Source organism: Phoenix dactylifera, chromosome 2 (assembly GCF_051530095.1).
Source record: "Phoenix dactylifera cultivar Ajwa chromosome 2, Ajwa_hap1_PhDact_Kaust_v1.1, whole genome shotgun sequence".
Taxonomy (NCBI): Eukaryota; Viridiplantae; Streptophyta; class Magnoliopsida; order Arecales; family Arecaceae; genus Phoenix; species Phoenix dactylifera.
The window spans coordinates 30,500,870-30,522,244 of NC_143191.1; the positions used below are offsets into that span (position 1 = coordinate 30,500,870).

General features: G+C 40.6%; 2 protein-coding genes across 3 annotated transcripts; both read right to left on the bottom strand.

Annotated features, from left to right (window-relative positions):
- Positions 1 to 1,318: 1,318 nt before the first annotated feature.
- On the bottom strand, positions 1,319 to 3,457 carry LOC103718868 (GDSL esterase/lipase At2g04570-like). Its single transcript, XM_008807868.5, has 3 exons — positions 3,013 to 3,457; positions 2,422 to 2,911; positions 1,319 to 1,620 (listed from the first exon to the last, which is right to left on the bottom strand). Exons 1-3 carry the CDS (start codon positions 3,376 to 3,378, stop codon positions 1,427 to 1,429), a joined length of 1,050 nt encoding a protein of 349 aa, XP_008806090.2. The 5' UTR covers positions 3,379 to 3,457; the 3' UTR covers positions 1,319 to 1,426.
- A 4,380-nt stretch (positions 3,458 to 7,837) lies between these two features.
- On the bottom strand, positions 7,838 to 14,962 carry LOC103718857 (putative carboxylesterase Os04g0669500). 2 transcript variants are annotated; one of them, XM_039130070.2, is made up of 6 exons: positions 14,550 to 14,962; positions 12,001 to 12,053; positions 10,363 to 10,486; positions 10,148 to 10,269; positions 8,851 to 8,958; positions 7,838 to 8,656 (listed from the first exon to the last, which is right to left on the bottom strand). In XM_039130070.2, the coding sequence occupies exons 1-6, from the start codon at positions 14,857 to 14,859 to the stop codon at positions 8,516 to 8,518; spliced, it is 858 nt and encodes a 285-aa protein (XP_038985998.2). In that variant the 5' UTR covers positions 14,860 to 14,962; the 3' UTR covers positions 7,838 to 8,515. The 2 variants fall into 2 exon arrangements, with proteins under 2 accessions (XP_038985998.2, XP_008806076.2); XM_008807854.5 differs by having other exon boundaries at positions 7,838 to 8,186; positions 14,550 to 14,960.
- Between the last annotated feature and the right edge of the window lie 6,413 nt (positions 14,963 to 21,375).

The window sequence follows — 21,375 nt, forward strand, 5'->3', positions numbered from 1 at the left end:
TGGAGGATCTATCTTTCTCCTTCTACCATGGAGATTGGAAGTTTTTTTTTCAGGAATAACTTCTTTTAGGAGGTGGTTTCTTCTTCTGCCAACCCTTTTTTTATAGGTAACAGCAGGTTCTTACATAAGCAACTGCTTTTGGATGGTTGTTTTTGCAAATAACAATTCTATATTCTGATAACTTCCTTTAGGAAGTTAATTTCAATAGCAAACGACCCATATGTCGTCTCTTGTATAAGTTAAAAGTCCTAGTGTCAAGACATAAATGATAAATCAACCTTGATTGGCCTAATATTTTTGACCATTTCTTATTGTTGGTTGATATCTGATTAATTATTGGACATAAAAAGTTTCTTCAAGACCACAAGTAGTATTTGGCTGCGGGATAAATTTGGAGTCAACAAGAGAAAAGTTATCCTAATGCTACAGAAGGAATTGACCTATTCCATATAATAAGAGCTTTTTAACATTTCTGGCCTTCAAGGAAAAAAATGTAGGATAGAGGTAGGGAATAAAGTGCATTTAATGTGCATTAAATTTTACATTGATTTGAATTTTATCACAATGATAAAATTGTTGTCCCACTTTTTTATATATTTAGAGAGTGGATGGGGCAACATAATAATTGGGCTATCCCGTGAGAGGGAATAAGACTATTCAAGTCTAAGGCTGGAAAAGACTTATGATGCAAGAGGGGTAATATCTTGTGGAAGAGAACTGGAATAGTATGAGCCTATTCCATCAGACCAAAGTTGGTTGTTTGATAGACAAAATGGGGAAAAAAGTGGAGGAACAGGGAGACATTCCTCCACTTTGTTCCTCCATATATTCCACAACCAAACATTTCCTGAATCCTCCAGGGTTGAGAAGAAGGTATCCTCAATCCTTGCATCCCTACAAGTATTAAGTATCCACACAGCTCTAGTTTCAAAAGCATACTTATTATATGACTCAAGATATTGGATAAAGGTTACCTTCATCATTAAGATTATATTAAGATATTTTTTACTAAATCTGTTTCTTATCCTTAAATCCAATCAGCATCAGCTATAGATGCATTGTGTTTGTTATAATCATAAATGAAGTTACCAAACTTTTCCTTGGTTTAATCTCTGTCGACAGATGGTGAAATCTCTCGGGTTTTTACTTCTTTTTGGCAGTCTAGTGTCCTTACTGCCTTCTTTTTTTTCTTCTCTCTTCTTGTAACAGTTCAATATTTCAATGAATTGGCCCCACGCCCTATACTACTTTCTGGTGACAAAGTTATGAAATATTTAAGTCTGTTCCACAGAAACAGACTTCAAATTGCTTGGCTATCTGAATAAAAACGTAATTGCACGTACGTAGCATGGTTATATAACTCCGGATGAGAATAATATTAGATTTACATGGTAATATGTGTCACTCCAACCCAGCAATACATGCATTACTTAAATATGCCGAGAGTAGCGTTCATCACTTGATCGGCAACGATGCGGTTCATCCTCTCGGTTGGGTGGAACGCATCCCAGAAGACATACTTGTTGGCATCCTGGCATGTGAACACACTCCTTGTGTTGCAAAAGTATCCCATCTCAAAAATTCCAGTGGCGCAACAGCCGGATTCTGCGTCCTCAAATCCTGCACGCCATGTAAACACATCAGAGTTTGATGGCCAATCTAACTAGCCAGAAAGTAATTGAGTCTATATATATATATATATATATATATATATATATATATATATATAGTGCTTGTGCCCTTCATCCTAGCTTCAGCTTAATCCAGTTCCTTATCATCAATATTTTTCTTCTTCTTTCGAGGGAAGTTAACTGATAATAACATTTGGGACCGGTTTAATAGTCACCCCCCGCCATCTTGTATTTAAACCATTCAAGATCAGAACGGTGCGAGAATTCATTCTGTTGTCCACCGTACTTGTGGGATGGAGCCTGATCCGTTGGACCTAGTCCACCTAATAATTTCTTCATAATGATGCTGGTTTTAGGCATCAGTATTGTCCGTGCGCGTACATGCATGTACATCTATTGATCCTTAATTTTAAGCCGCGACTCTTATACCAAATTCAAAGTTTTGAGCTGAAAATAGCAACCCAATTGGAGCAACTTATTAATCATGGAAAGGCCACCACCTAGTTACGGTCTTCATGAATCTAGTGAGGGATTATTGTACAAAAATATCTCAATATTAGTTTTCGAACACATCTAAAAGTGGTCCCCTAAATGAAAAATATGCGACCGCCCACTTATGAATTATGCTTGCAGATGCATCTATAACTTGTGACAGTATTGATATTGGAGGTGGACCACAGTGATCCACCGTCTGATGCCAACGCCAAAAATGTTGGCATTTATGTGATGATGGATCATTCATTGGTACCCGTTAGTGGAAGGGCGTGGGAGAGATTTTGTTTGAACTCACCATATGTCGATGGCGTCCGGACGACATCCAAGAAAACTTGGTAGATATCGCTGTATACGATTCTGATACCATGCATTTCGCGGTTAAGCTTTTCGATCGAGAACTGCAGCTTGCCGTTAAAATCCGACGCCACCTTGTTGTACATCTCGTTGCAAGCCCCGATCATCGGATTGGTGGCTCGTTCCAACGGCAAACACCCCATCGGAAGGATGCCGGCGAGGTCTACTTTGCGAGCACCCAACTGGTAGATTTGCCTGACGAAACCTTCAGCAATGCCGATTAGGAAGTCCTGGTACTCTTCCACGGTATACTGCGAGCGCCGGCCGCAGGGCACCATGTAGTAGTTCTCGAGGAAATCATTAGTTCCCAAGCTTATAATATACAGAGCCTCGCTCAATGTCTCTTGGGCCTGGGCTTCCCCTTGGTAAGCCTTCAGCTTGCCACTGAATTCTTTGAAAAACTCCAATTGCTTCCATGGAGTTAGGACGGACTGCAGAAAGAAGCAAGCTAACATCAGCTCAAAGGAGGACGGACGGACCGCGGACGGAATCACATGAAATTATAACGCGGAATTGCGGGCCAAGGACTTACCAGCACGTCAGATGTGGTGTTGTCGAAGCCGCTGCCGGCGGAGGCGAAGCAGACGCCGGAGGCGAAGTCCTTGATGCCGTACTTGGGATCGAGGTAGGCCGGCACGGCCGGCGGGAGCCCGAAGGCTTCCGAGATGAAGTCGGTCGCAAGCCGCCCGTTGCAGAATCGACCTGTGGGCTGACCGCCGATGAAGTCCCGGCCGTAAGGCTTGAAGTTGCTCCTTGCGGTGGTCTGTATGTAGTTGTTGTTCCCGGTGTCCACCGACGAGTCCCCGAAGATGATGATTGCCGGGACTTTGGCAGCGATCTCAGCGAGATGCAGCAAGAGCTGAAGCAGCAGAAGCCAAGGCAGACTGTTTGGTGACATCTCCAACCAGGAAGAGAAATGCGGAGGCGAGTGGGGTAATGACTAAATAGTTGGGTTGGTGAGAACTGCAGAGAAGCTAAGGCGCGCCGTAAGATGACAATGAGAGGCTCGTAAAAAAAATATGGTTCTGACTTCTGAGGTAACAAAGGGTGGTGGGCTATCTAACAGCGAGAAAAATGATATGATTCTAGAACGTGCAATGGTTCCCAACGGCCTGCATGCATGGATGGCCAGAATTTCAGAGTGGGAAACGCTGCTGAGAGTGAAAGAAAGGGACGCTTGAGGTGTTTCCGCCCAGCAGAAAAGGGGAGAGCATTAATTTAAGATATCGTTTAAAGGCTCTCGTTGTTCGGTTGCTCGGTGCCGGTGAGCTAGCTGTACCGTCTTGGCCGTTGGATTTAATTCTTTTTAAAATCTTTTATAATATGCAATCAGTGCTTATTGAAGGTGTGACTTGCCATGGTAGCACGATTGGGACGAAGCTTTGGTTCTACCGGCGCGGTCCAGATTTGAAATGCGCGGGTGTCGATTAAATGTAGGGACCGGATGCCTCCTGCTTGGACACACTCGGTGGGACTGCTATCTGGTCCAGCTGGCACTGAGGTGGCGCTGGAATGGCGCTGGAATGACGTACTCATACGTGGAGTGGCCTACGGGTTGGGAAGGATATGAGTCAAATTTCTATCCACATCGAACATTCCTTGGTGGAAGGTGGGCTCAGTGGGAGCTACTATGCGGGTTGGGTTTTTCCTCCCCCTCTCCATCCTTTTTCTTTAACAAAAAAAAAAAAAAAAAAAAGGGGGGGTGTGACTCGAGCAATGCTGTTGATTAAAGTCTCCTTATGATTGGCTCAGAGAGTTGGGACCACAGAGGCTTAATTGGGCCGTGGTGTGTAGGAGGCAGGCTATCCCTGCTGTGTATCAAATCTAACAAGACTTTTACGTGAATGCTAAGTAACAATGTTGTTCTTCATCTAGAAAGTTTAGTTAGTATAATATATAATTAGGGTTTGCATCATGCGCTGGTACAATAAATGTCCAGCACCAATCAAGTAAATGGAAACTTGAATTCATGGTCTGCGTGACTCTGCATTATTCGGCCGTCTTTCCTCCTTTTTTTTTTTATATTATAAGAATGATTGATGGTGAGAATTACAACTGTCTGATGTTGTTATTAGAACCTTATGCTACATGCTGTGAATTTGATCACATCTTGGACTGTGCAAATGATTCAATTGATATAATTATGTCTATTGCTAAAAGAATTAATCATGGTTTATGCTAATAAGGAATGAAAAATAACTATTATTCTTTGCTGATGATTGTTTGTTGTTAGCCTGAGCGACGAGGCAGGCTGCCCGGACCATCAGGAAGACCCTTTGGACTATTGTGCGGCATCTGGGCAATGGGTCAACCTGGACAAGTCAGCTGTCTGCTTCAGTCCGAAGACAAAAGCAAGAGTTAAGGATGCCATTATGGAGATTCTGGGAGTAGGTAAGCAGGAGGGCACACTGAGATACTTGGGGGTTCCGATCTCGGGATGGTGCCTCAGCAGTGGGAACTGCTCCTCTCTAGAGCTTAGCATCAGACAAAATTAGAAGGGTGGCAGTTGCACGCACTTTCCATGATGGGTAGGGTCACCTTGGTGAGTTCGGTTCTCACATCGGTTCCGATTTACTTGTTGTCCAACGCCATACTCCCAGTGGCGCCATTGAGGACACTTGAGTAGATATTCAGGAACTTTATTTGGGAGAGACGTGATGACAGAGAAGGGATTCACCTAATAGCCTGGGAGGTAGTGTGCCAGCTGACCAGGACTGGTAAACTGGGGGTGCCATCATTAGTGGCTATGCGGGAGGCCCTAGGTGCAAGATATGTAGCTAGGTTTCTATTGGAGCCTGACAATATGTGGTCCTCACTCCTGAGGGCTAAGTATGGGGCCATTCCGGCGAGGGAGAGCATCCGGGGGCGGCGCCACTATTCACCGATTTGGAGGAAGATGTGTACTAGAGCTCCGCGGATGCTCCCGACGATCATATGGGCCATAGGTGACGGACAGTCAGTGTATGTATTGGAGGATAGTTGGGTGACGGAGATGCCTATCAGTCGATTGCCGACCATGGTAGACACGGCTAGGTTGGCCAGACTTCAGGTCAGTGACTTGATTGTTCCTGAGGAGGGCAAATGGAGGGAGGGATTGGTCCAGGAGGCCTTCGGGGAGCATCTGGCGGAGAGGATCTTGGCCCTTCCCATTTCATCCAAGATGGAGGCTGACAGATTAGTATGGGGGCCATTAGGGTGATCCAGGGCACGAGCCAGCGACCTTCATGCGTTATTCAGTAGGGAGCCAGCTCGGCGGATGGATGGTGGTTGGATTTGGAGGATGCGGATCCATCCTCGAGTGGCCCTTTTCATATGGAAGGTGGCTTGGGGTTGCCTACCGACCAGAAAGATGTTAATTGCGCGAGAAGTTCGAATCTCTCTGTTTTGTGAGACTTGCCTAGACATGGAGGAGACCATTACCCATGCCCTACTTAGATGCCCCAGGGTAGTGCGGGTTTGGGGACTTGTCTCTGGCTCTGTCCTACAGGCATTGGAGTGAATTGAGGACCTGCTACGCTACTTGAGGGAGGCCATGAGGAGACTGAAAACAGCTGAAGAGGGCACCAGGGGGTCATACCTAGCCTACCACATATGCTTGGATAGGAATATCTGCCTCTTCGAGGGCAGTGGGTCGACACCGAGGACAGTAGTGAATAGAGCATTTCGTTATGCTGCTGAGGTTGTCACGGCAGTTGCGTTGAGTTCCTTTAGGATGGTTGGAGACATTTGGGACACCTGTTCCGCAATTTCAGCACTCAGGTTTGCCCTTTTCTCCTGGGTGCCCCCACTCTCGGTCATCTCAAGGTTAATTTTGATGGCAGCATGTCGGCGGATGGAGCTTATGGAGGAGTGGGATTTGTGATCAGAGACCACCATGGCAGTTTGTTTGGCGCATGAGGCTGACGTTCCCCTGGTTCGACAGTCATCGAGGCAGACTTCGGGCAGTATGGGAATTGGGAGGGTATCTCCTATGCGAGGAGGGTGCCTGGGGCAGACATGATATACCTCGAGGGAAATTCCTCCACGGTGATCAATTGGATGCAGGGAGGTGATCGATATGGGGATGGTTATCTACTGATTCGGGAGACCCGCAGGCTGGTCAGAAGGTTGGCCTCCTTCCAGGCAACACACATATATTGGAAGACCAACAGAGTCGCAGACTGGGTTGCCCCCTATGTTGCTCGACACTCTGGAGAGTTTTTTTGGACTCTTGCCATTGAGATTCCATCTCCCCTATATCATTTTTTCTTTCTGACTTGGTAGGTTGTACCCAAGTAAGGGCTATATGAATGCCGTTTTCCATCAAAAAAAAGAAAAAGAAAAAAGAAGTTATTATTCAAGTTCTAAACGAGTAAAAAGCATGCCAACGACTCATTGCGTCGTTAGGTAAACAGCTTACTGTGCCGTTACTGAATGGAGAGGGCAAAAACCCTGGACAACGTACGCCTTGGAGCTAATTATTATGAGGTTGGGTCCGTCCTCAACCCGTGCTTCCACCCTCTTCTACCATCGTTCTCCGCTTCCTTTCTTGGTCTTTAAATCTAGTCTCAGCTAAATCCAGCTACAAAATACCTTTATATGGTCTATGGATTCGACTAATAACAGTGTTACTTGAACAAACATCAATATAGTGTGGAACGGCGGAATAGATTTGGTTTTTAGGAACCACCTGGGCCTATTCAGCAACAGTTTATTCTAGATGTCGACACTGGGTTAACTCAGGCCAGCCATTAGGATGTCCAATTTACTGAATTAAGTTACATACTTCAGGTCCTCTACCAAGGCCAACAATTGATTACTTCAAACTGTTCGGCTGATCTATTTGTAATATGTTATTACATGAAAAAACACTAGTTTGCAACTCGGCACAGAAGAACGACAAAAAAAAAAAAAAACCTTGGCACAGGAGGAACCCTAGTTCATCAGTTTATTCTAGAAACCAGCATGCAGAAAGGCCTACATTCCAATAGCTTCGAGCATAGATGTCAGAAATCTTGGTTTCTCTCTCACAATTCTGACACCAATTAGAGTTGGAAATTCAAAAATATAATAAATTGCCGTTCACTAACCTGCAATAATGTTAATACATTCTGAGTTCAGGTTGAGAGAGTGATAGATCTTCCTTTGTGACCTTGACTATTGGATCGCACCCTGCACAGCTCTCAAAGCACTCTAAACTCGAACTCCTTCATCCATCCTCCCACGCAAATCTTGAAGAGACTATTGCGTGATCTTAGGACGAAGGAAGGTGAATCCTTCTTTCGCACCAAAAAAAACAACCCTTTCTCATCCATCCTCTGACTTCAACTTGGTCTATATATTGTTTGTGCAGCAGAAAGAAAATTATGCACTTGTCATTGAAATCAAACTCACAAAGCAGATTCTTGAATTAAGCATTCTGAAGGTATTATCCATGCTGAACACTTCTGAGATATTTCAGTTTTGTAAACCAATATTTCATAATAAAAATGTCACAAAAGAGAGAAAGGGCGCAAGCCTGGCATCCATGAACAACAACATCTCTTTAATGTCAATAATGCGATTGAAGCTGCAAGAAACTCAGAATATGGTGGAAGAGATGATCCTCAACATAGAGCATCTGAAGATGACAGATTTTCATGAAGAGCTCTTGAGACGAGTCTTGATCCATGCCTCAAGGGACTTCAGCTCTTCGTTTGTTATAGAATGGACAAGATCAGGATAAGCCTGAAATTTCCAAAAATAATCAAATACTTAATAGAAGGTACAGGGAAATATCTAGTGTAGGCATGCTATATATTCATGTGTGCAGGTGTTTCACACCTAAATGCGGTGCCAGCCACTTGCTCCTCCTACCAAACAAATATCATGTCCAAACGAGCACAGTGGTGACTAACCATCGGATTTTCTCATGTCAATCACTATGCTGTCACAGGTGGGGGTGATTAACATGACAAAAGCAGTTGAGGGGGATCCTGTCTGCACACAGCCAATTTGGCTAAAAGAATTACCACCAGAGGCAGGTGATCCACCATCGGCTTTTCTCATGGCAATCACTACACCATCACAGGTGAGGGTGAGTGAGATATGAAAATAAAAAGGATGAGGTGAATTCTGTGCCCATGTATGGCCTTTTTGGCCTCAATGATTAGAACCAATGTAGATATTCCATGGAGGCCCAGCATGAAGCTGAGTACCTGCACCGACAGGAGGTTCATGTCAATTTGACAAACTTGGGTGCTTGTAAGTTTAGCACTCTATTTAGTGATGATGATTACAGGAGTAGATAAGTCTAACATGCATCTGAGGCCCTGATGTGCAATAGCCACAAAAATGTGGATACCCACCTGGCTAAAACACAAAAAGCTGGAGATCAGCAGCAGATAAGTACCTTAAATTCACAGCTCATACCAGCTTGCTCCAGAAAAGGAGGTCCAGCTTGCCCAGCCCCAAACAGTACTGTTCTATCAGCCATGCCATGAGACCACAAAATGGGCGTCTGCAATATTCCAGATCAGTATATTGCATGAAGAAAGAATAAGCAAATGTCATAATCAATGCAAATCGGTCCCTATAGATGAATTTGAGAGAAAAAGTATGCAATCAAGTCAACGCATCATTCATTGGATCACTCGGCAGTGTATGGCATTATATGATATAAATCCTCTTTTAGGGATAAGCTATGATATGAATTCTTTTAGGAGTAAGCTATGTCCCTCAGCAAACCTACAGTTGTCCTAGCAAGATGAACCTTACCATGGTGGTTGTTCTAAATAAAATACCATATATTATCTTCTGATTTGCTTTCTATAGATCCCATTTCATAGTATCATTAATTGTGTACCCAACAGCTTCCACTTACACTACAAATGCAGCTTCAGGCTATAAGATATGTTGTCACATTTTGTATCATAAATGTAGAAACCAAGGTTGAGAGTTTTGAGCAATCATTTCATCACTTTCTTTCTGTATGAGTTCATACTTGAGTCCCAAAATTTCTAATCATTTTAGAAACAACCCAGGTTGTTGCCAGCTAGCTTGCTGGCAGTCTCTTGGTGGTTTATCAGATAACCATGATCAAATCCTGTCTTTTCTAGAGTTAGGGGAATATAAGGGAGGCTATCCCCCAGTATTTAGCTTGATGTTGCCTATGTCCACATTCAGCGAAAAAAGTGAAGAAAAAAAAAACACGTACAGTATTGTGATACAGCTATTTGACCATATTTCATTACGTTAGAATTTTTATTGTTTTATTTGACATGCATATGTTGGTACATAATTGACAGTCCCAGCAGGAGTGGCTCAAAATGCCAATCTAAAGCATTAAATATCATGAATTCTCATAGGAACACATACCACAGCAATGATTACCAAACACGAGTAAAGCCACCACACAACTACTATAGATATACTATTAGATGTGAACATATAACTACTTGAGAATGTTATATTATTTTCAAAATTTATAATGTTTTATATGACTGGCATATGCAGGTATCAAGTCAAGCAAATATGTTGGTCCTAATAGTATGGCTCAAAAATACTCACTCATCCAAAACATTAAGAATCACACATGCTCATACAAGCACATACCATAGCAATGATTACCAAACACATGGAGTTAAGACACCATATAACAATTATAAATATAATATTTGAGGTGAAATTTAGTCACCCCTGTTAAGTACCTTTCTAGCTTCAGGTGATATGCATTCTATGATTGACGAATTAAAAGGAACCCATCCACTGAAGACAGCACCTCCTCCCAAAGTTTTAGGGTAGAGCAACACACTTGCTAAGGTTAAGGCACCTGTCAAATCAGAATTGGTCTGCGGGTGATAACCACACTATAATAAATCTTATACTAGTAAAGCAATAAAAGAAAAAAGAAAAGATCATCTACCTCCTTGACTAAACCCACAGATGAATATATTTTCAGGACTAATGCCAGCAGCTACCTCCTTGTCTATCATCGCATGCACATTTTGAACAGCTTTAAGAAGTCCCTTTTCATCTTTCGGGGATTCCTGATGGTCACAACAGGGTCCGAAGCCAGTTAATAATGTATATGATGGGCATGTCAAAGAGTAAGTATACATGATCTGATCAGTTTAACTATATATAGCAAAGGACTAACTTTACTTTTTCTTCTTTCACTTTTTTTTCCAAATTGCTTGTTTATTTCTCCCAGCAGATAAATTGAGGCCAGATATCATAATCGAGGAACATAGGGTGTGGTTGGTCAGATCAGATAACTGAGCCCACCCACTTTGGAAAGAGAAATGAGTGCCTTGGCAGCCAAATAGCGTAAAAAGATTTAAAGAAAGGGGGGGCGCGGGGGGCATCAACTTGCCATTTAGTTCTCCCAACGGCAAGAATGCTTTGCTAAAAACTAAGAACGATGGCCTACATCAATTTTTCAATAGGATTCATTTTTTCCCCCAAAAGGATATTTTTAATAGTTTTAAAAATAGAGTAAGTCACAAAAATCTTCCTGAGATTAGAGGTAAATTAACTTTACACCCAATAGTATGAAAAACCTATGCTTACTCTCCTGAAGTTTATTTTTATCCAATACTTTAATACATAACTTAACAGAACGTTAGTCAAACCATTAACTTTTAATGGGACACAAATGCCACATCAGAAAATTTTTTGAAAATGACCAAAATAACCTATATAACATAACAACCACTTAAGGACATAAGAATATGAATGTATCCTCCTCCTCACTCGGAGGCAATTTTAACTTTTCACATGAGATAAACGTATTCACTAATGCCGTTATTTAATTGGATATAAATGTAGGTTTTACAAACTATTGGGTGTAAGTGTAATAAATGTAAACCTCAGGGAATTTTTTTGTAATTTACTCTTAAAAATATTACAAGCTCTAAAGAATGTTTTGGATAAAGTTTAATCTATTTAAAGGGAGCTATTGCTGCACTTATGCTGTTAAAGCTTATGCATGAAGTTTAACCTTTAAACAAGGTGGATATACATAATTTCTTTCTTCCTTGGGTTGTGCAAAATTACTGGGTTTCTTGATTCCCAAGACATGATCTGACCTAAGTATTCAACTGGTCACTCATGTATCTCAGCAATTCATCATGTCAGTCTTGTTGCCAAGAACCCTTACGTTGTGCTTTATCATGTTTCCTGCACTAGTATTTATCTCTTCAGCCATGGGATGACATCCAAAGGCAAAAGCAAGGTTGCCTATAACATATGTAAGAACCTCTAGAACTTCTATATGAGAATTCAACAGGAAATGAAATGTTTGAGGGAGACCTAAAAGCTACATATGCAATTATAACAGACTTCATATGTAAGGTTTAGGTCCCCAATAATCAAAGATAAATAAATAAACCAATAGATAGGCTAACTCCCCTATGACAATTACTAGAAAACCTATGAAAGCAAACTTCACAACTAGAAGACCCGAAGAGCAGCCTATCAAGTTAAACTTGTGTCCAAATGCAAGACCTTACACTATGTGCATAACAATATTAACAAGATAAAATTAGGAAGCACAACTTACAGCGCTCACAGGTATTTCATAAATGTCAAACCATGAAGGCATGACAGCACCATCTGCAGAGAAAGACATCATAACATGGTGGATCATTATAAGAAATCAAATATAACCAATGGAAATGGAAACAAGATATTGCAGACAATATTAACTTACATGAAATTAAGTTAATTTATGATCAGATATACAGTTATATTTACTTATTTCTAAAACATTGACTAAAGGCAGTTACACTAAAATGGCAAGCAATTGATAAAATAAGAAAAATATAAGAATAATGTGCTTGAGTTAAACTTCTACTTGATTATAGTACAAGAAAAAAAAAAAAGAAGTCAGATGAACTGAGTAAGTGCACATCATCACCTTGAAAGAAAAGTGGTGCTATCTTTCTCCATCATATGTAGAACACTGCAAGATCCACTGATTAGATACATCTAGAAGAATCTAATTTCCTTTTTATTCCAGTGCTGTTCTCCCTCCCAGTCTCTAAAAGTATGTGGTGCTTATGTTTTGGAAGAGAATTCCCTAAAAGAAGGATGCATTTCACATTCAAGTTGAACACGCAACAAGATATTTCAGTTTCTGGATGCATGAAGTAGGTAGGTTGAATTATCTAGAATCTAGCTGTCAAACCACCTGCTCATCTGCCACTTCCATTTTCTACGATCTCTCTTTTATTTCAGCTAGATATTACTTCTCAATCTAATCAAAGCAAAAAATCAGTCAAATTTTTTTAATGCAGTATTTTTAAAAAAAAGACTTTTTCAAACCCATTCACATGTCCTCATTACTTTAATTCAGAAAAAACAGGTCCGATTGGTTATCTTTTCTTTTGTATAAAGACTTTTCTTGGAAGACTGTAGAGATAATATATGCATGAACTGAAAAATCTCTTGGATTGGTGAGTATAAATTTTGGCCCACAGATACCGAATGTTTCAATCATATGCAGAGGGTCACCATATTCAGTAGATAGTATAAACCTTGTTGAACTAGTACCCTGAGGTAAATATCATATTGTTCAACAAGGACAACTATGGTTTCTCAAGTTTCACCTCTGGCTCTTAAAAACCTCCCTTTCTCTCCAAAATCAAGATCATTGCACATTTATGATGATATGAACATACTCAGTTTTAGCCAAAAAGGACATCAAATTTAGCATCAATTGGTTTCAAACTGACAAGCAGCAATTTTGGGATTTATATTCTTATCTAAAAATATTAGAAATCTTATTTTGTTACCAATTGCTCGGTTATGTTTGATAATTAATTAATAATAGCCTCCTGGATCCTTCAACAATCCTCAAATTGTACCAAGAGTAATACGATTTGTTATGTAAGCACTTTTACTATTTCCTATACAAAATACTATAATATCAGAAAAGAAAGGCCAAAACTAAACAATAAACTTTTTATGTTAAGGAAGATGAATTTCTAAGTCAAAATATTCTCATATTTTATCGGGGTTCAAGCTAGATGTTATACTTAATTAATTTAACATCTCTTATATAGTCAGCCATTTTTTATATATGTAACATAAAAAATTAAAGAATATTACTTTTAAACATAAAAGAGGAATGCACAATACTCTCTTTTCCACCCAAAATTAAATAAAGAAAACTTAAAAATCTTGAAACAAAAAAGTATTTTTGGTGCACTGGTATGGCTCAGTATGGTACCGTACCAGTCTCCCATTGGTGTACAATCCATTACCAGTATTGTGAACCTTGCAAGGGTCTATCATGTACGACCAATTTGCTTATTGTTTCTCCCCTTCACTTGACATAATATCTGCAGACCCCTTGCTGAACCAATTTGTCCAAGTATTATTAAATCCAAGAACTTGTTATCCATTAGCCACGAAATAGAATTCGTTTACTTTAAAACCATAGGCTGTTGTTTTTTTAGAGCACTTCTTTCCTGAAATTCTGTTTCTCAGATTTATCAGTGCAGGTCGCCAACAATTTTAGAGAATCAAGATTTCTTTAAAACGAGATCACTGTTCCACCTAATATTGTTTTCTTTGTCAAATTCAACCCAGTACCTTCCACCTAATATTGGAGACCTTCTCCTGATTTGCTCATTGCTTAAGAATTCTTTCTTGTTCTCAGTACTTGATTAACCTTGTTTAAGGAATTCCAAGATCTATGATCAGCAAGTTAGAGAATTTCACTGCTTATCCTCGTTACTTTTGTCCTACCAGGTATTTGACAGTTGGCCTCTTCCACTCTAACACCCTAGATTGTGATTGATCCTCGCTGGTAATTTTCTTTAATGCTCAAAAATATTCAGCGACATCACCATATAAACATGGAGAGCCATCTTGATGGTTCTCAGTCTAGCCCGATATAGTGTCAGGACAACCAAACCTAGTTCAATTATCCTGGCACCGAAGACATTACAATATTGGATACAAAGCGAACCCGCCCTAACATCAAAAAAGGAATCGTCTTTGGCTAAATCTATTGGAAAACAAACTAAAACCCACAAAAAATTTAGAAAAAAGAAAAGAAAATAAAAGAAAGGAGGTTGGGAGAAGGGGAGAGAGGAGCCTCACAGTTGCAGGAGACGGGGGCGTGGGGGGCGGAGGGGAAGGACCACTTGGTGTGCTTGAACTCAGGGGAGGTGAATAAGGTGCGGATGGGCTCGTTGGCGGGGCCGGAGTCGCCCAGGCCGTGGAGCCAGAGAACGAAGCTACGGGCGGCGGCGGCCATGGGCCGGTCCGGGAGCCGACGAGGGGTTTGGCGCTGGACGAAGGAGGTGAAGAGGGAGGTGGCGGCGAGGGTGATGGCGACGAGGGCGAGGGGTTTTAGGAAGAGGGGATAATTGGATCGGAGGAAGCTCATTAATGTCGGTGTAAAGCCCATTACCGTTGTTCCGTTTGGGCGATGTCCATCGGATGCGGATGAAGCATTAGTGCCTACGCCAGTAGGTGGGCAGGAAGGAACGGGAAAGACAGCAACGTTTAGGACCGGTCACTTTGTTGAGTTCCACTTTTCAATGATCTTTTGAAGATTTTCACTTTTTAATTTTTTTTTCAAATTCCTATATAACATTAGTTTACAAAATTTAAACCTAGATAATTATAATACAAGTGTATCTCTATCTCTACAAAAAAAAAAAAACTTTTTATTCATCTACTTTTACAATAAATCATGTATAGAACCCTTACCCTTTCTTTATTTTTTTTAATATTTTTGCTTTTAATCAAAAAAGTTTTTAAAAAGTGAAGGTAAAATTAGAGACATTATCATCATCTATTGATAAGATCGATTTCAAGTTTTCAAATAATAATAAAAAGCCTGTTCAATTGCTCGTTATAAGTTATAAACTATGGATTTGAAGTGGCTAGTACTCTTCATAGAATATCTTATATTGTGGTTGTATGACAATTCCAAGGTATTTGCACTAGAATTTGCGCTGATGCCATTTTTTTTGCAAGAAAAGAAGTAATAAGATATATAGCAGAGCAAGCCATGAAAGAAGCATAGATGCCTTTGCAAGTGTTTTGACAGCCAATCTCATGGCAGGTAGCAGTAGAGATGGGCACTGGGCCGGGCCGTGGGCGGCCCGGCACGGCCCGGCCCGCCAGCTACAGTGACGGGCCGTGCCTGGCACGGCCCCTTTGATAGGGCCGTGCTGGGCTAGCGAATCCTGGCCAGCGGGCCGTGCCAGGCACGGCCCGCTTCGGGCCTGGGCCGACACGGCCCGGTCTAGGCACGCGGGCCAAGCACGGCACGGCCCGCGTGCCAGCACGGCACGGCCCATAAGGGCCTGGGCCGGGCTGGCACGCGGGCCTGGCACGGTCCGGGCCTGGGCCCGGCTCGGCCCGATAAAATTTTTTTAATACATTAATAAATTATGAACACTAAGAAATCTTGATTTATGAATATAAAGCCACCTTAATGGTGGGGGGTTTGGCATAGACCCCTACCAGTTTATTAATTTCAATCAAAATGGTACATGAAGGGAGGTTTGGACCTTGGTCTGACCTCTAGATTCTAGAATACAATAAGAAACTAAGAAAGGGCCGAGGTTTGGACCTTGGTCTGACCTCCAGAATACAATAAAAATGTACAATTATAAAAAATTAAGAAATCTTACTAATCATCAGTGATTCAGTGAATCAGTATTCACTCTTCAGTCTTCAGTCTTCAGTCTTCAGTCTTCAGTAGTGTTTGTATCATCATCATCAGAGGATGTTGTATTATGTCCACCTTTATCTTGAAGTCTTGCCTCAGCATCCAGCCAATCCTTGAAGCAGAGAAGCATCTCCACCGTTTCGCCCGTCATCCTACTTCTCTTTTCGTCAAGAACACGCCGACCTGCACTAAAAGCGGATTCCGATGCTACCGTGGACATCGGCACAGCTAAAATATCGCGTGCAATTGCAGACATAACAGGATATTGATTTCTAACACTCTTCCACCAAGATAATACATCTAGATTCTCTATTTGATTTTCATCATATGCAGACTGAAGATCATTTCGTAAATAAAATTCTAGTTCACTACTTAAAGATGAAGAAGATGAAGAGGAACTTGAAGCATGTGTGTGTCTTCTCTGTGCAATGAATGAAAAAATAGATGACGAACGAGAACTACTAGAAAGAGGAATAGAGGTTTGTATTTGTGTTCTAGATCTACGAATTTTTTCATCATATATAGCATAAATATCATAAAGAAGTTGTCTTACCTCATCTTTAGCAGATTCAGCATCTTGATTCATATTTTCAGCGTATGCATCAAGTAAAATTAGCACGCCATTTAATTTAACTCTAGGATCAAATACAGCAGCTAAGTTATGCATAGGACATATCCTGTCCCAATACTCATTTCATTTAGATTCCATTAGGTGAATAATAGGCATTAAAACATCATCATATCTATGTTCTGCAAATTTTTGACTAATTATATATGCTTGTTGTAAAAATGAACATGAAGTAGGGTAATAAATACCAGAAAGAACATTGGTAGCATTATAAAAACTAAGCAAAAAATCTTCCAAAATTTTTCCTTTATTCCAATCAGTTTCAGTCAATGTAAATCCTAATCCACGATCATTAATATATGCACTTAATAAATTTTTATATGGGTATGCATCATGTATCATGCTATATGTGGAGTTCCAACGAGTAATTACATCAAGTTTAAATTTTTTAAAACGTTTACCATGATTTATGCATAATTCCTTAAATTCTTGAAGTCTTGATCTAGAAGCATGAATAAAAGAAACTGCATTTCTAATTTTTGAAATCACATCTTGAATCATGCCCATGCCAGCTTGAACAGAAAGATTTAAGATATGACATGCACATCTAATATGCAGTAAATTTCCATCTAATATGGGATGCAATGAGTCTCTTAATAATACAACAGCAGAATTATTATTAGATGCATTATCAAAAGTAATAGACATAATTTTATCATTAATATTATATGAACATACAGTTTGATAAATTATATTTGAAATTTGTTGCCCAGAATGTGAAAAATCAAAAGCACGAAAAGCAAGAATACGTTTATTTAATTGCCAATCATTATCAATATAATGAGCAGTAATGGCAATAAAAGAATTACTACCTACAGATGCTGACCAAATATCAGAAGTTAATGAAATTTTTACATTTAAAGTAGAAAGTGTTTCAATTAAATTTTGTTTCATTGCTAAAAAATTGGTCATAGCTACTCTTCTAAATGTACGCCTACTAGTTCTTTTGTAAGCAGGTTGTAGGTTTAATTGAACATATTCTTGAAAATTAAAAGATTCACATAAACTAAAAGGTAATTCATCCTTGACTATCCATTTTACAAGTGCTTTTCTTTGATTTTCATGATTATATGCAAAATTACCTACAAGTAATCCCCCTTGTATATTAAGGCTACTTTGAGTTTGAGCATGAGAATCATGCATCCTATGACTCTCTTGATGTCTTTTTAAATGCCCTGTTCCCCCACTACTACTACAACTATAAAGTTTGGCACATTTTTTACATTTAGCTTTCCAGACTCCCTCAACCATAACTCTATCAAATTCATTCCATACAGTACTAGTCCTCTTACGAGAAGAGGTTTGACCTTCACTCGGTTCACCAGTTCTAGAGGAACTAGGAACAGGGGGTTGGGGATTAGTTTCTTCCCCCTCAGAAACAGGAATGCCAAACTGACTTTCCTCAAAAGATGACATATCTATGATTAATTCAAAAAATAAAAACTAACCGCAAGGAGGAATTGAGTAGAGGGTCGGAGGGCAGAGGCAGCGCCGAGATTCCGAGCTTCCTCTTGTGCTCTCAACAGAAGCGACCTTCTCTTCTCAACAGGAACCTCCTCTTGTGTAGCACTTGAACAAACTAAAAATTAAATTGCTAGAAGAGCACTTTAGAAGAGAGAAATAATAGCAGTAGAGAAGGAGAGAATGAGAGGTTTGGTGTGGTGAGAATGAGGGAGGAATGGGCTATTTATAGAAGCCCAAAAATTTTTTTTTCCCAAAATACCCCTCAATTCAGCCGTTATAGGACTGTTGGGAGGGGCAAAACCGTCTTTTTCCCGAAAATAGCCGTTGGAAACGGCTATTTTCTTCCCCCCTCTCCAGACGGGCCGTGCCAGGCACGGCCCGTCTGGAGCCGTTACGGGCCGTGCCAGGCACGGCCCGTTTAGAGACGTTGCGGGCCGTGCCTGGCACGGCCCGTTACCGCCCGTTACGGGCCGTGCCTGGCACGGCCCGTGCCGTGCCGTGCCCGGCCCGGCCCACCAATAGAGGGGCCGGGGGCCGGGCCGGGCTTGCCTTCCGTGTCTCACGGGCCGTGCCAGGCACGGCCCGCTTCATAAGCGGGCCGTGCCAGGCACGGCCCGTTTAGAGTTTTGGCCCGGGGCGCCTGGGCCGGGCCGGCCCGGCACGGCCCGTTGCCCAACTCTAGGTAGCAGGCTGCCATAGGAAGAAATAGGATCATAAGAACCATGATATGTCTCTTGATATAACATTATTCTGCTAAGAAAACTACTAGAGTAACCAGTGACACTTTTTTAACCACACCCTGCCCTTTAATTTGCAACTCCACAAGTGTGCGAATTTGCCTGAAGATAAGAGGTTTCTCATGTGAATAATCCAGTCCTTACAGCAATGACAGTTCTGGAGGTCTTCCTAGCAACAGGAGCGGGCCTTTCACTCTTGCTGGTTGCATTCAAAGATAGGGCAGGGACCATTTCATATACATGACAAAGCAAAGCTCAGAAACTTGCGAAACAAGAGAACCCGATTTCCTCGATCATTGATATCAGATGAAATATGTACATGTTCCTGCTTCCAAGTGCCTGGCGGCCATAAGGCAAACATGCAAGTAGAGCTCCTACTCAGCCAGGTGTAATCAATCACTCACAAACTCCTCATTTTTCTTCCCAAAGCTAGTCATGTAATACAGAAGCCTCCCTAAAGTGTTCATCTAAGTTCAATATAAGATTAGTGCTAAGTCACTGGATTTGGGGCTTCACACTTTCCCTATCGACAGAAACAGTGATCCAAGTCAAACTTGGTTGTATTAGAGGGATCCCCTTTGAGCATCATCGAAAGCCCACCAAACGAAGCATAAGTCTCCCTAAACGAAACAACGAGAAAATTATATCAGAACCATCTTTGGAAGGCAAGCAATGGCAATTTAGGCATTACAAACAATTATACAAAAGCACTATGGAAGATTTGATGTCATCTACTGGCACCTTATGATATCTTCTATCCAATGGAATATGACAGCTAATATGACTACTGCTACAACTTATTTAAGCAAATCCAAAAAATCTAGTAATGTAGCCAAATAGACAACATGGCATCAGCCATGGAGACACTGGCTGACATTAAAAAGTTTTGGCCAAAAGATCATATATATCTAACAGGATTATTGAGTTTATTCAAATTCAAAGTTATAAAAAGTGTGTTGGTAAAAAAAAAAAAAAACTTTGTCCTTCATCATCAGAATTTTTAAACATATAAAGATATTAAAAAAAAAGACACCATCCTTGTTATGGTTGTGCTATTGTTTTTACATTTTTATTCTTGATATATATATATATTTCTTACCTTATTGTGTCATTATGTTTTGCAAGAATTGAAACTGACAGTTCTAATTTTTGTAGGAGACATCTCCAGATCTCAGTCAGCCTGTGATTACATTCATAAGGTGTGTATGGCTGGGTTGGAGAAAAGTACATCTCATGTTTTGCTTCCTTCATAGCGTATTAATTCATTATAAGCCAATATCAGCCAAACTTTATGTGCATGAGCATATTAAAGAAAATATCAAAGAGATGTATTTGCATGCGACGCATCATATGCTATAGATTATGGGTCATTAGATTATAGCTCATGAATCATCTTATCATGATTCAATTATCATAGATATATTTCTTCTTAAACTGAATCACATACGAAGTCTGAGATAGAATGCAAACTCAGGAGCATGCATGCATGAAAGATGGGAGGAGGGGGTGCATATAGGGGTGGCATGGTAATCAAGTTGGGTTGGATTAGTTACGGATAACCCGAACTTGACCCATTTATTAAACAAGTCAAAAATATGAAGCCGACCTTTTTGTTGAACAAGTAAACCAACCCGAACTATTGGTGCAACCTATAATCGATTACTACAAGTGTAGATTGATTTTATAATAATCAATTATGGTGCAATTGATTAGACAGTTCAGCAAATACTCATCATCGCAAAAGATCATCATAGAGGTATGCAAACGCAAAACAGAACATGATAGATATCTTATTACTGAAGCCTAATCAATAAAATATAACTAGTACAGCAAACTGAAAACAACCACAACAAAATAATAAAAAAAAATACTGCCAATAAACTCGGGTTCCAAGGATGTGACTGATGACAACGATAGTAATGATGATGGGTGGAGATAATGATTGATGGACGAAGAAACGAGAGATAGGCAAAAGATGGTGATAGAACTAGTTGGATAATTACCTCTGCAAGTTTGGTCCCTCCAATCCAATGAGAACCTTCAGGACGCGCTCCACCATGGTATCAAGATGAAGGATGATGGGGTCAAGAAGGTGGCTCCAAGAAGAAATAGGTCAAGAAGTAGGATGAAAGTGGATGGAAAAGGGTCTCTCAGGGCTTCACCCATGGTGGCACTCACCTTTCTAGAGTTTCTTCTTCTCTTTTTTTTGTGCTATTTTCTGCAGATTTCTGCTTGTTTTTTTTCTCTTTTCTAACTTCCCTCCTTTCATACATGCATAATTCTATTTTCAAGACTATCATCCATCCTCCTCCATTCCTAGAGATGAGCGATAACCATGGGCATTGAAGAAAGGCTAAGGCTCAAGCAATTAAATATGGTGGTTTGGAGTTGGGTTAGGTTTTTTTATCATAC

What these genes read in the sequence shown, in the direction of transcription:
- LOC103718868 (XM_008807868.5), bottom strand. Translation starts at nt 3,378, where the DNA reads ATGTCACCAAACAGTCTGCCTTGGCTTCTGCTGCTTCAGCTCTTGCTG. An exon ending in ACACCACATCTGACGTGCTG is followed by an intron (nt 2,912 to 3,012) that starts GTAAGTCCTTGG and finishes TTCTTTCTGCAG; the next exon opens with TCCGTCCTAACTCCATGGAA. An exon ending in CCGGACGCCATCGACATATG is followed by an intron (nt 1,621 to 2,421) that starts GTGAGTTCAAAC and finishes CATGGCGTGCAG; the next exon opens with GATTTGAGGACGCAGAATCC.
- LOC103718857 (XM_039130070.2), bottom strand. Translation starts at nt 14,859, where the DNA reads ATGGGCTTTACACCGACATTAATGAGCTTCCTCCGATCCAATTATCCC. An exon ending in CGCCCCCGTCTCCTGCAACT is followed by an intron (nt 12,054 to 14,549) that starts GTGAGGCTCCTC and finishes CTTTCTCTGCAG; the next exon opens with ATGGTGCTGTCATGCCTTCA. An exon ending in TATCACCTGAAGCTAGAAAG is followed by an intron (nt 8,959 to 10,147) that starts GTACTTAACAGG and finishes GGAATATTGCAG; the next exon opens with ACGCCCATTTTGTGGTCTCA.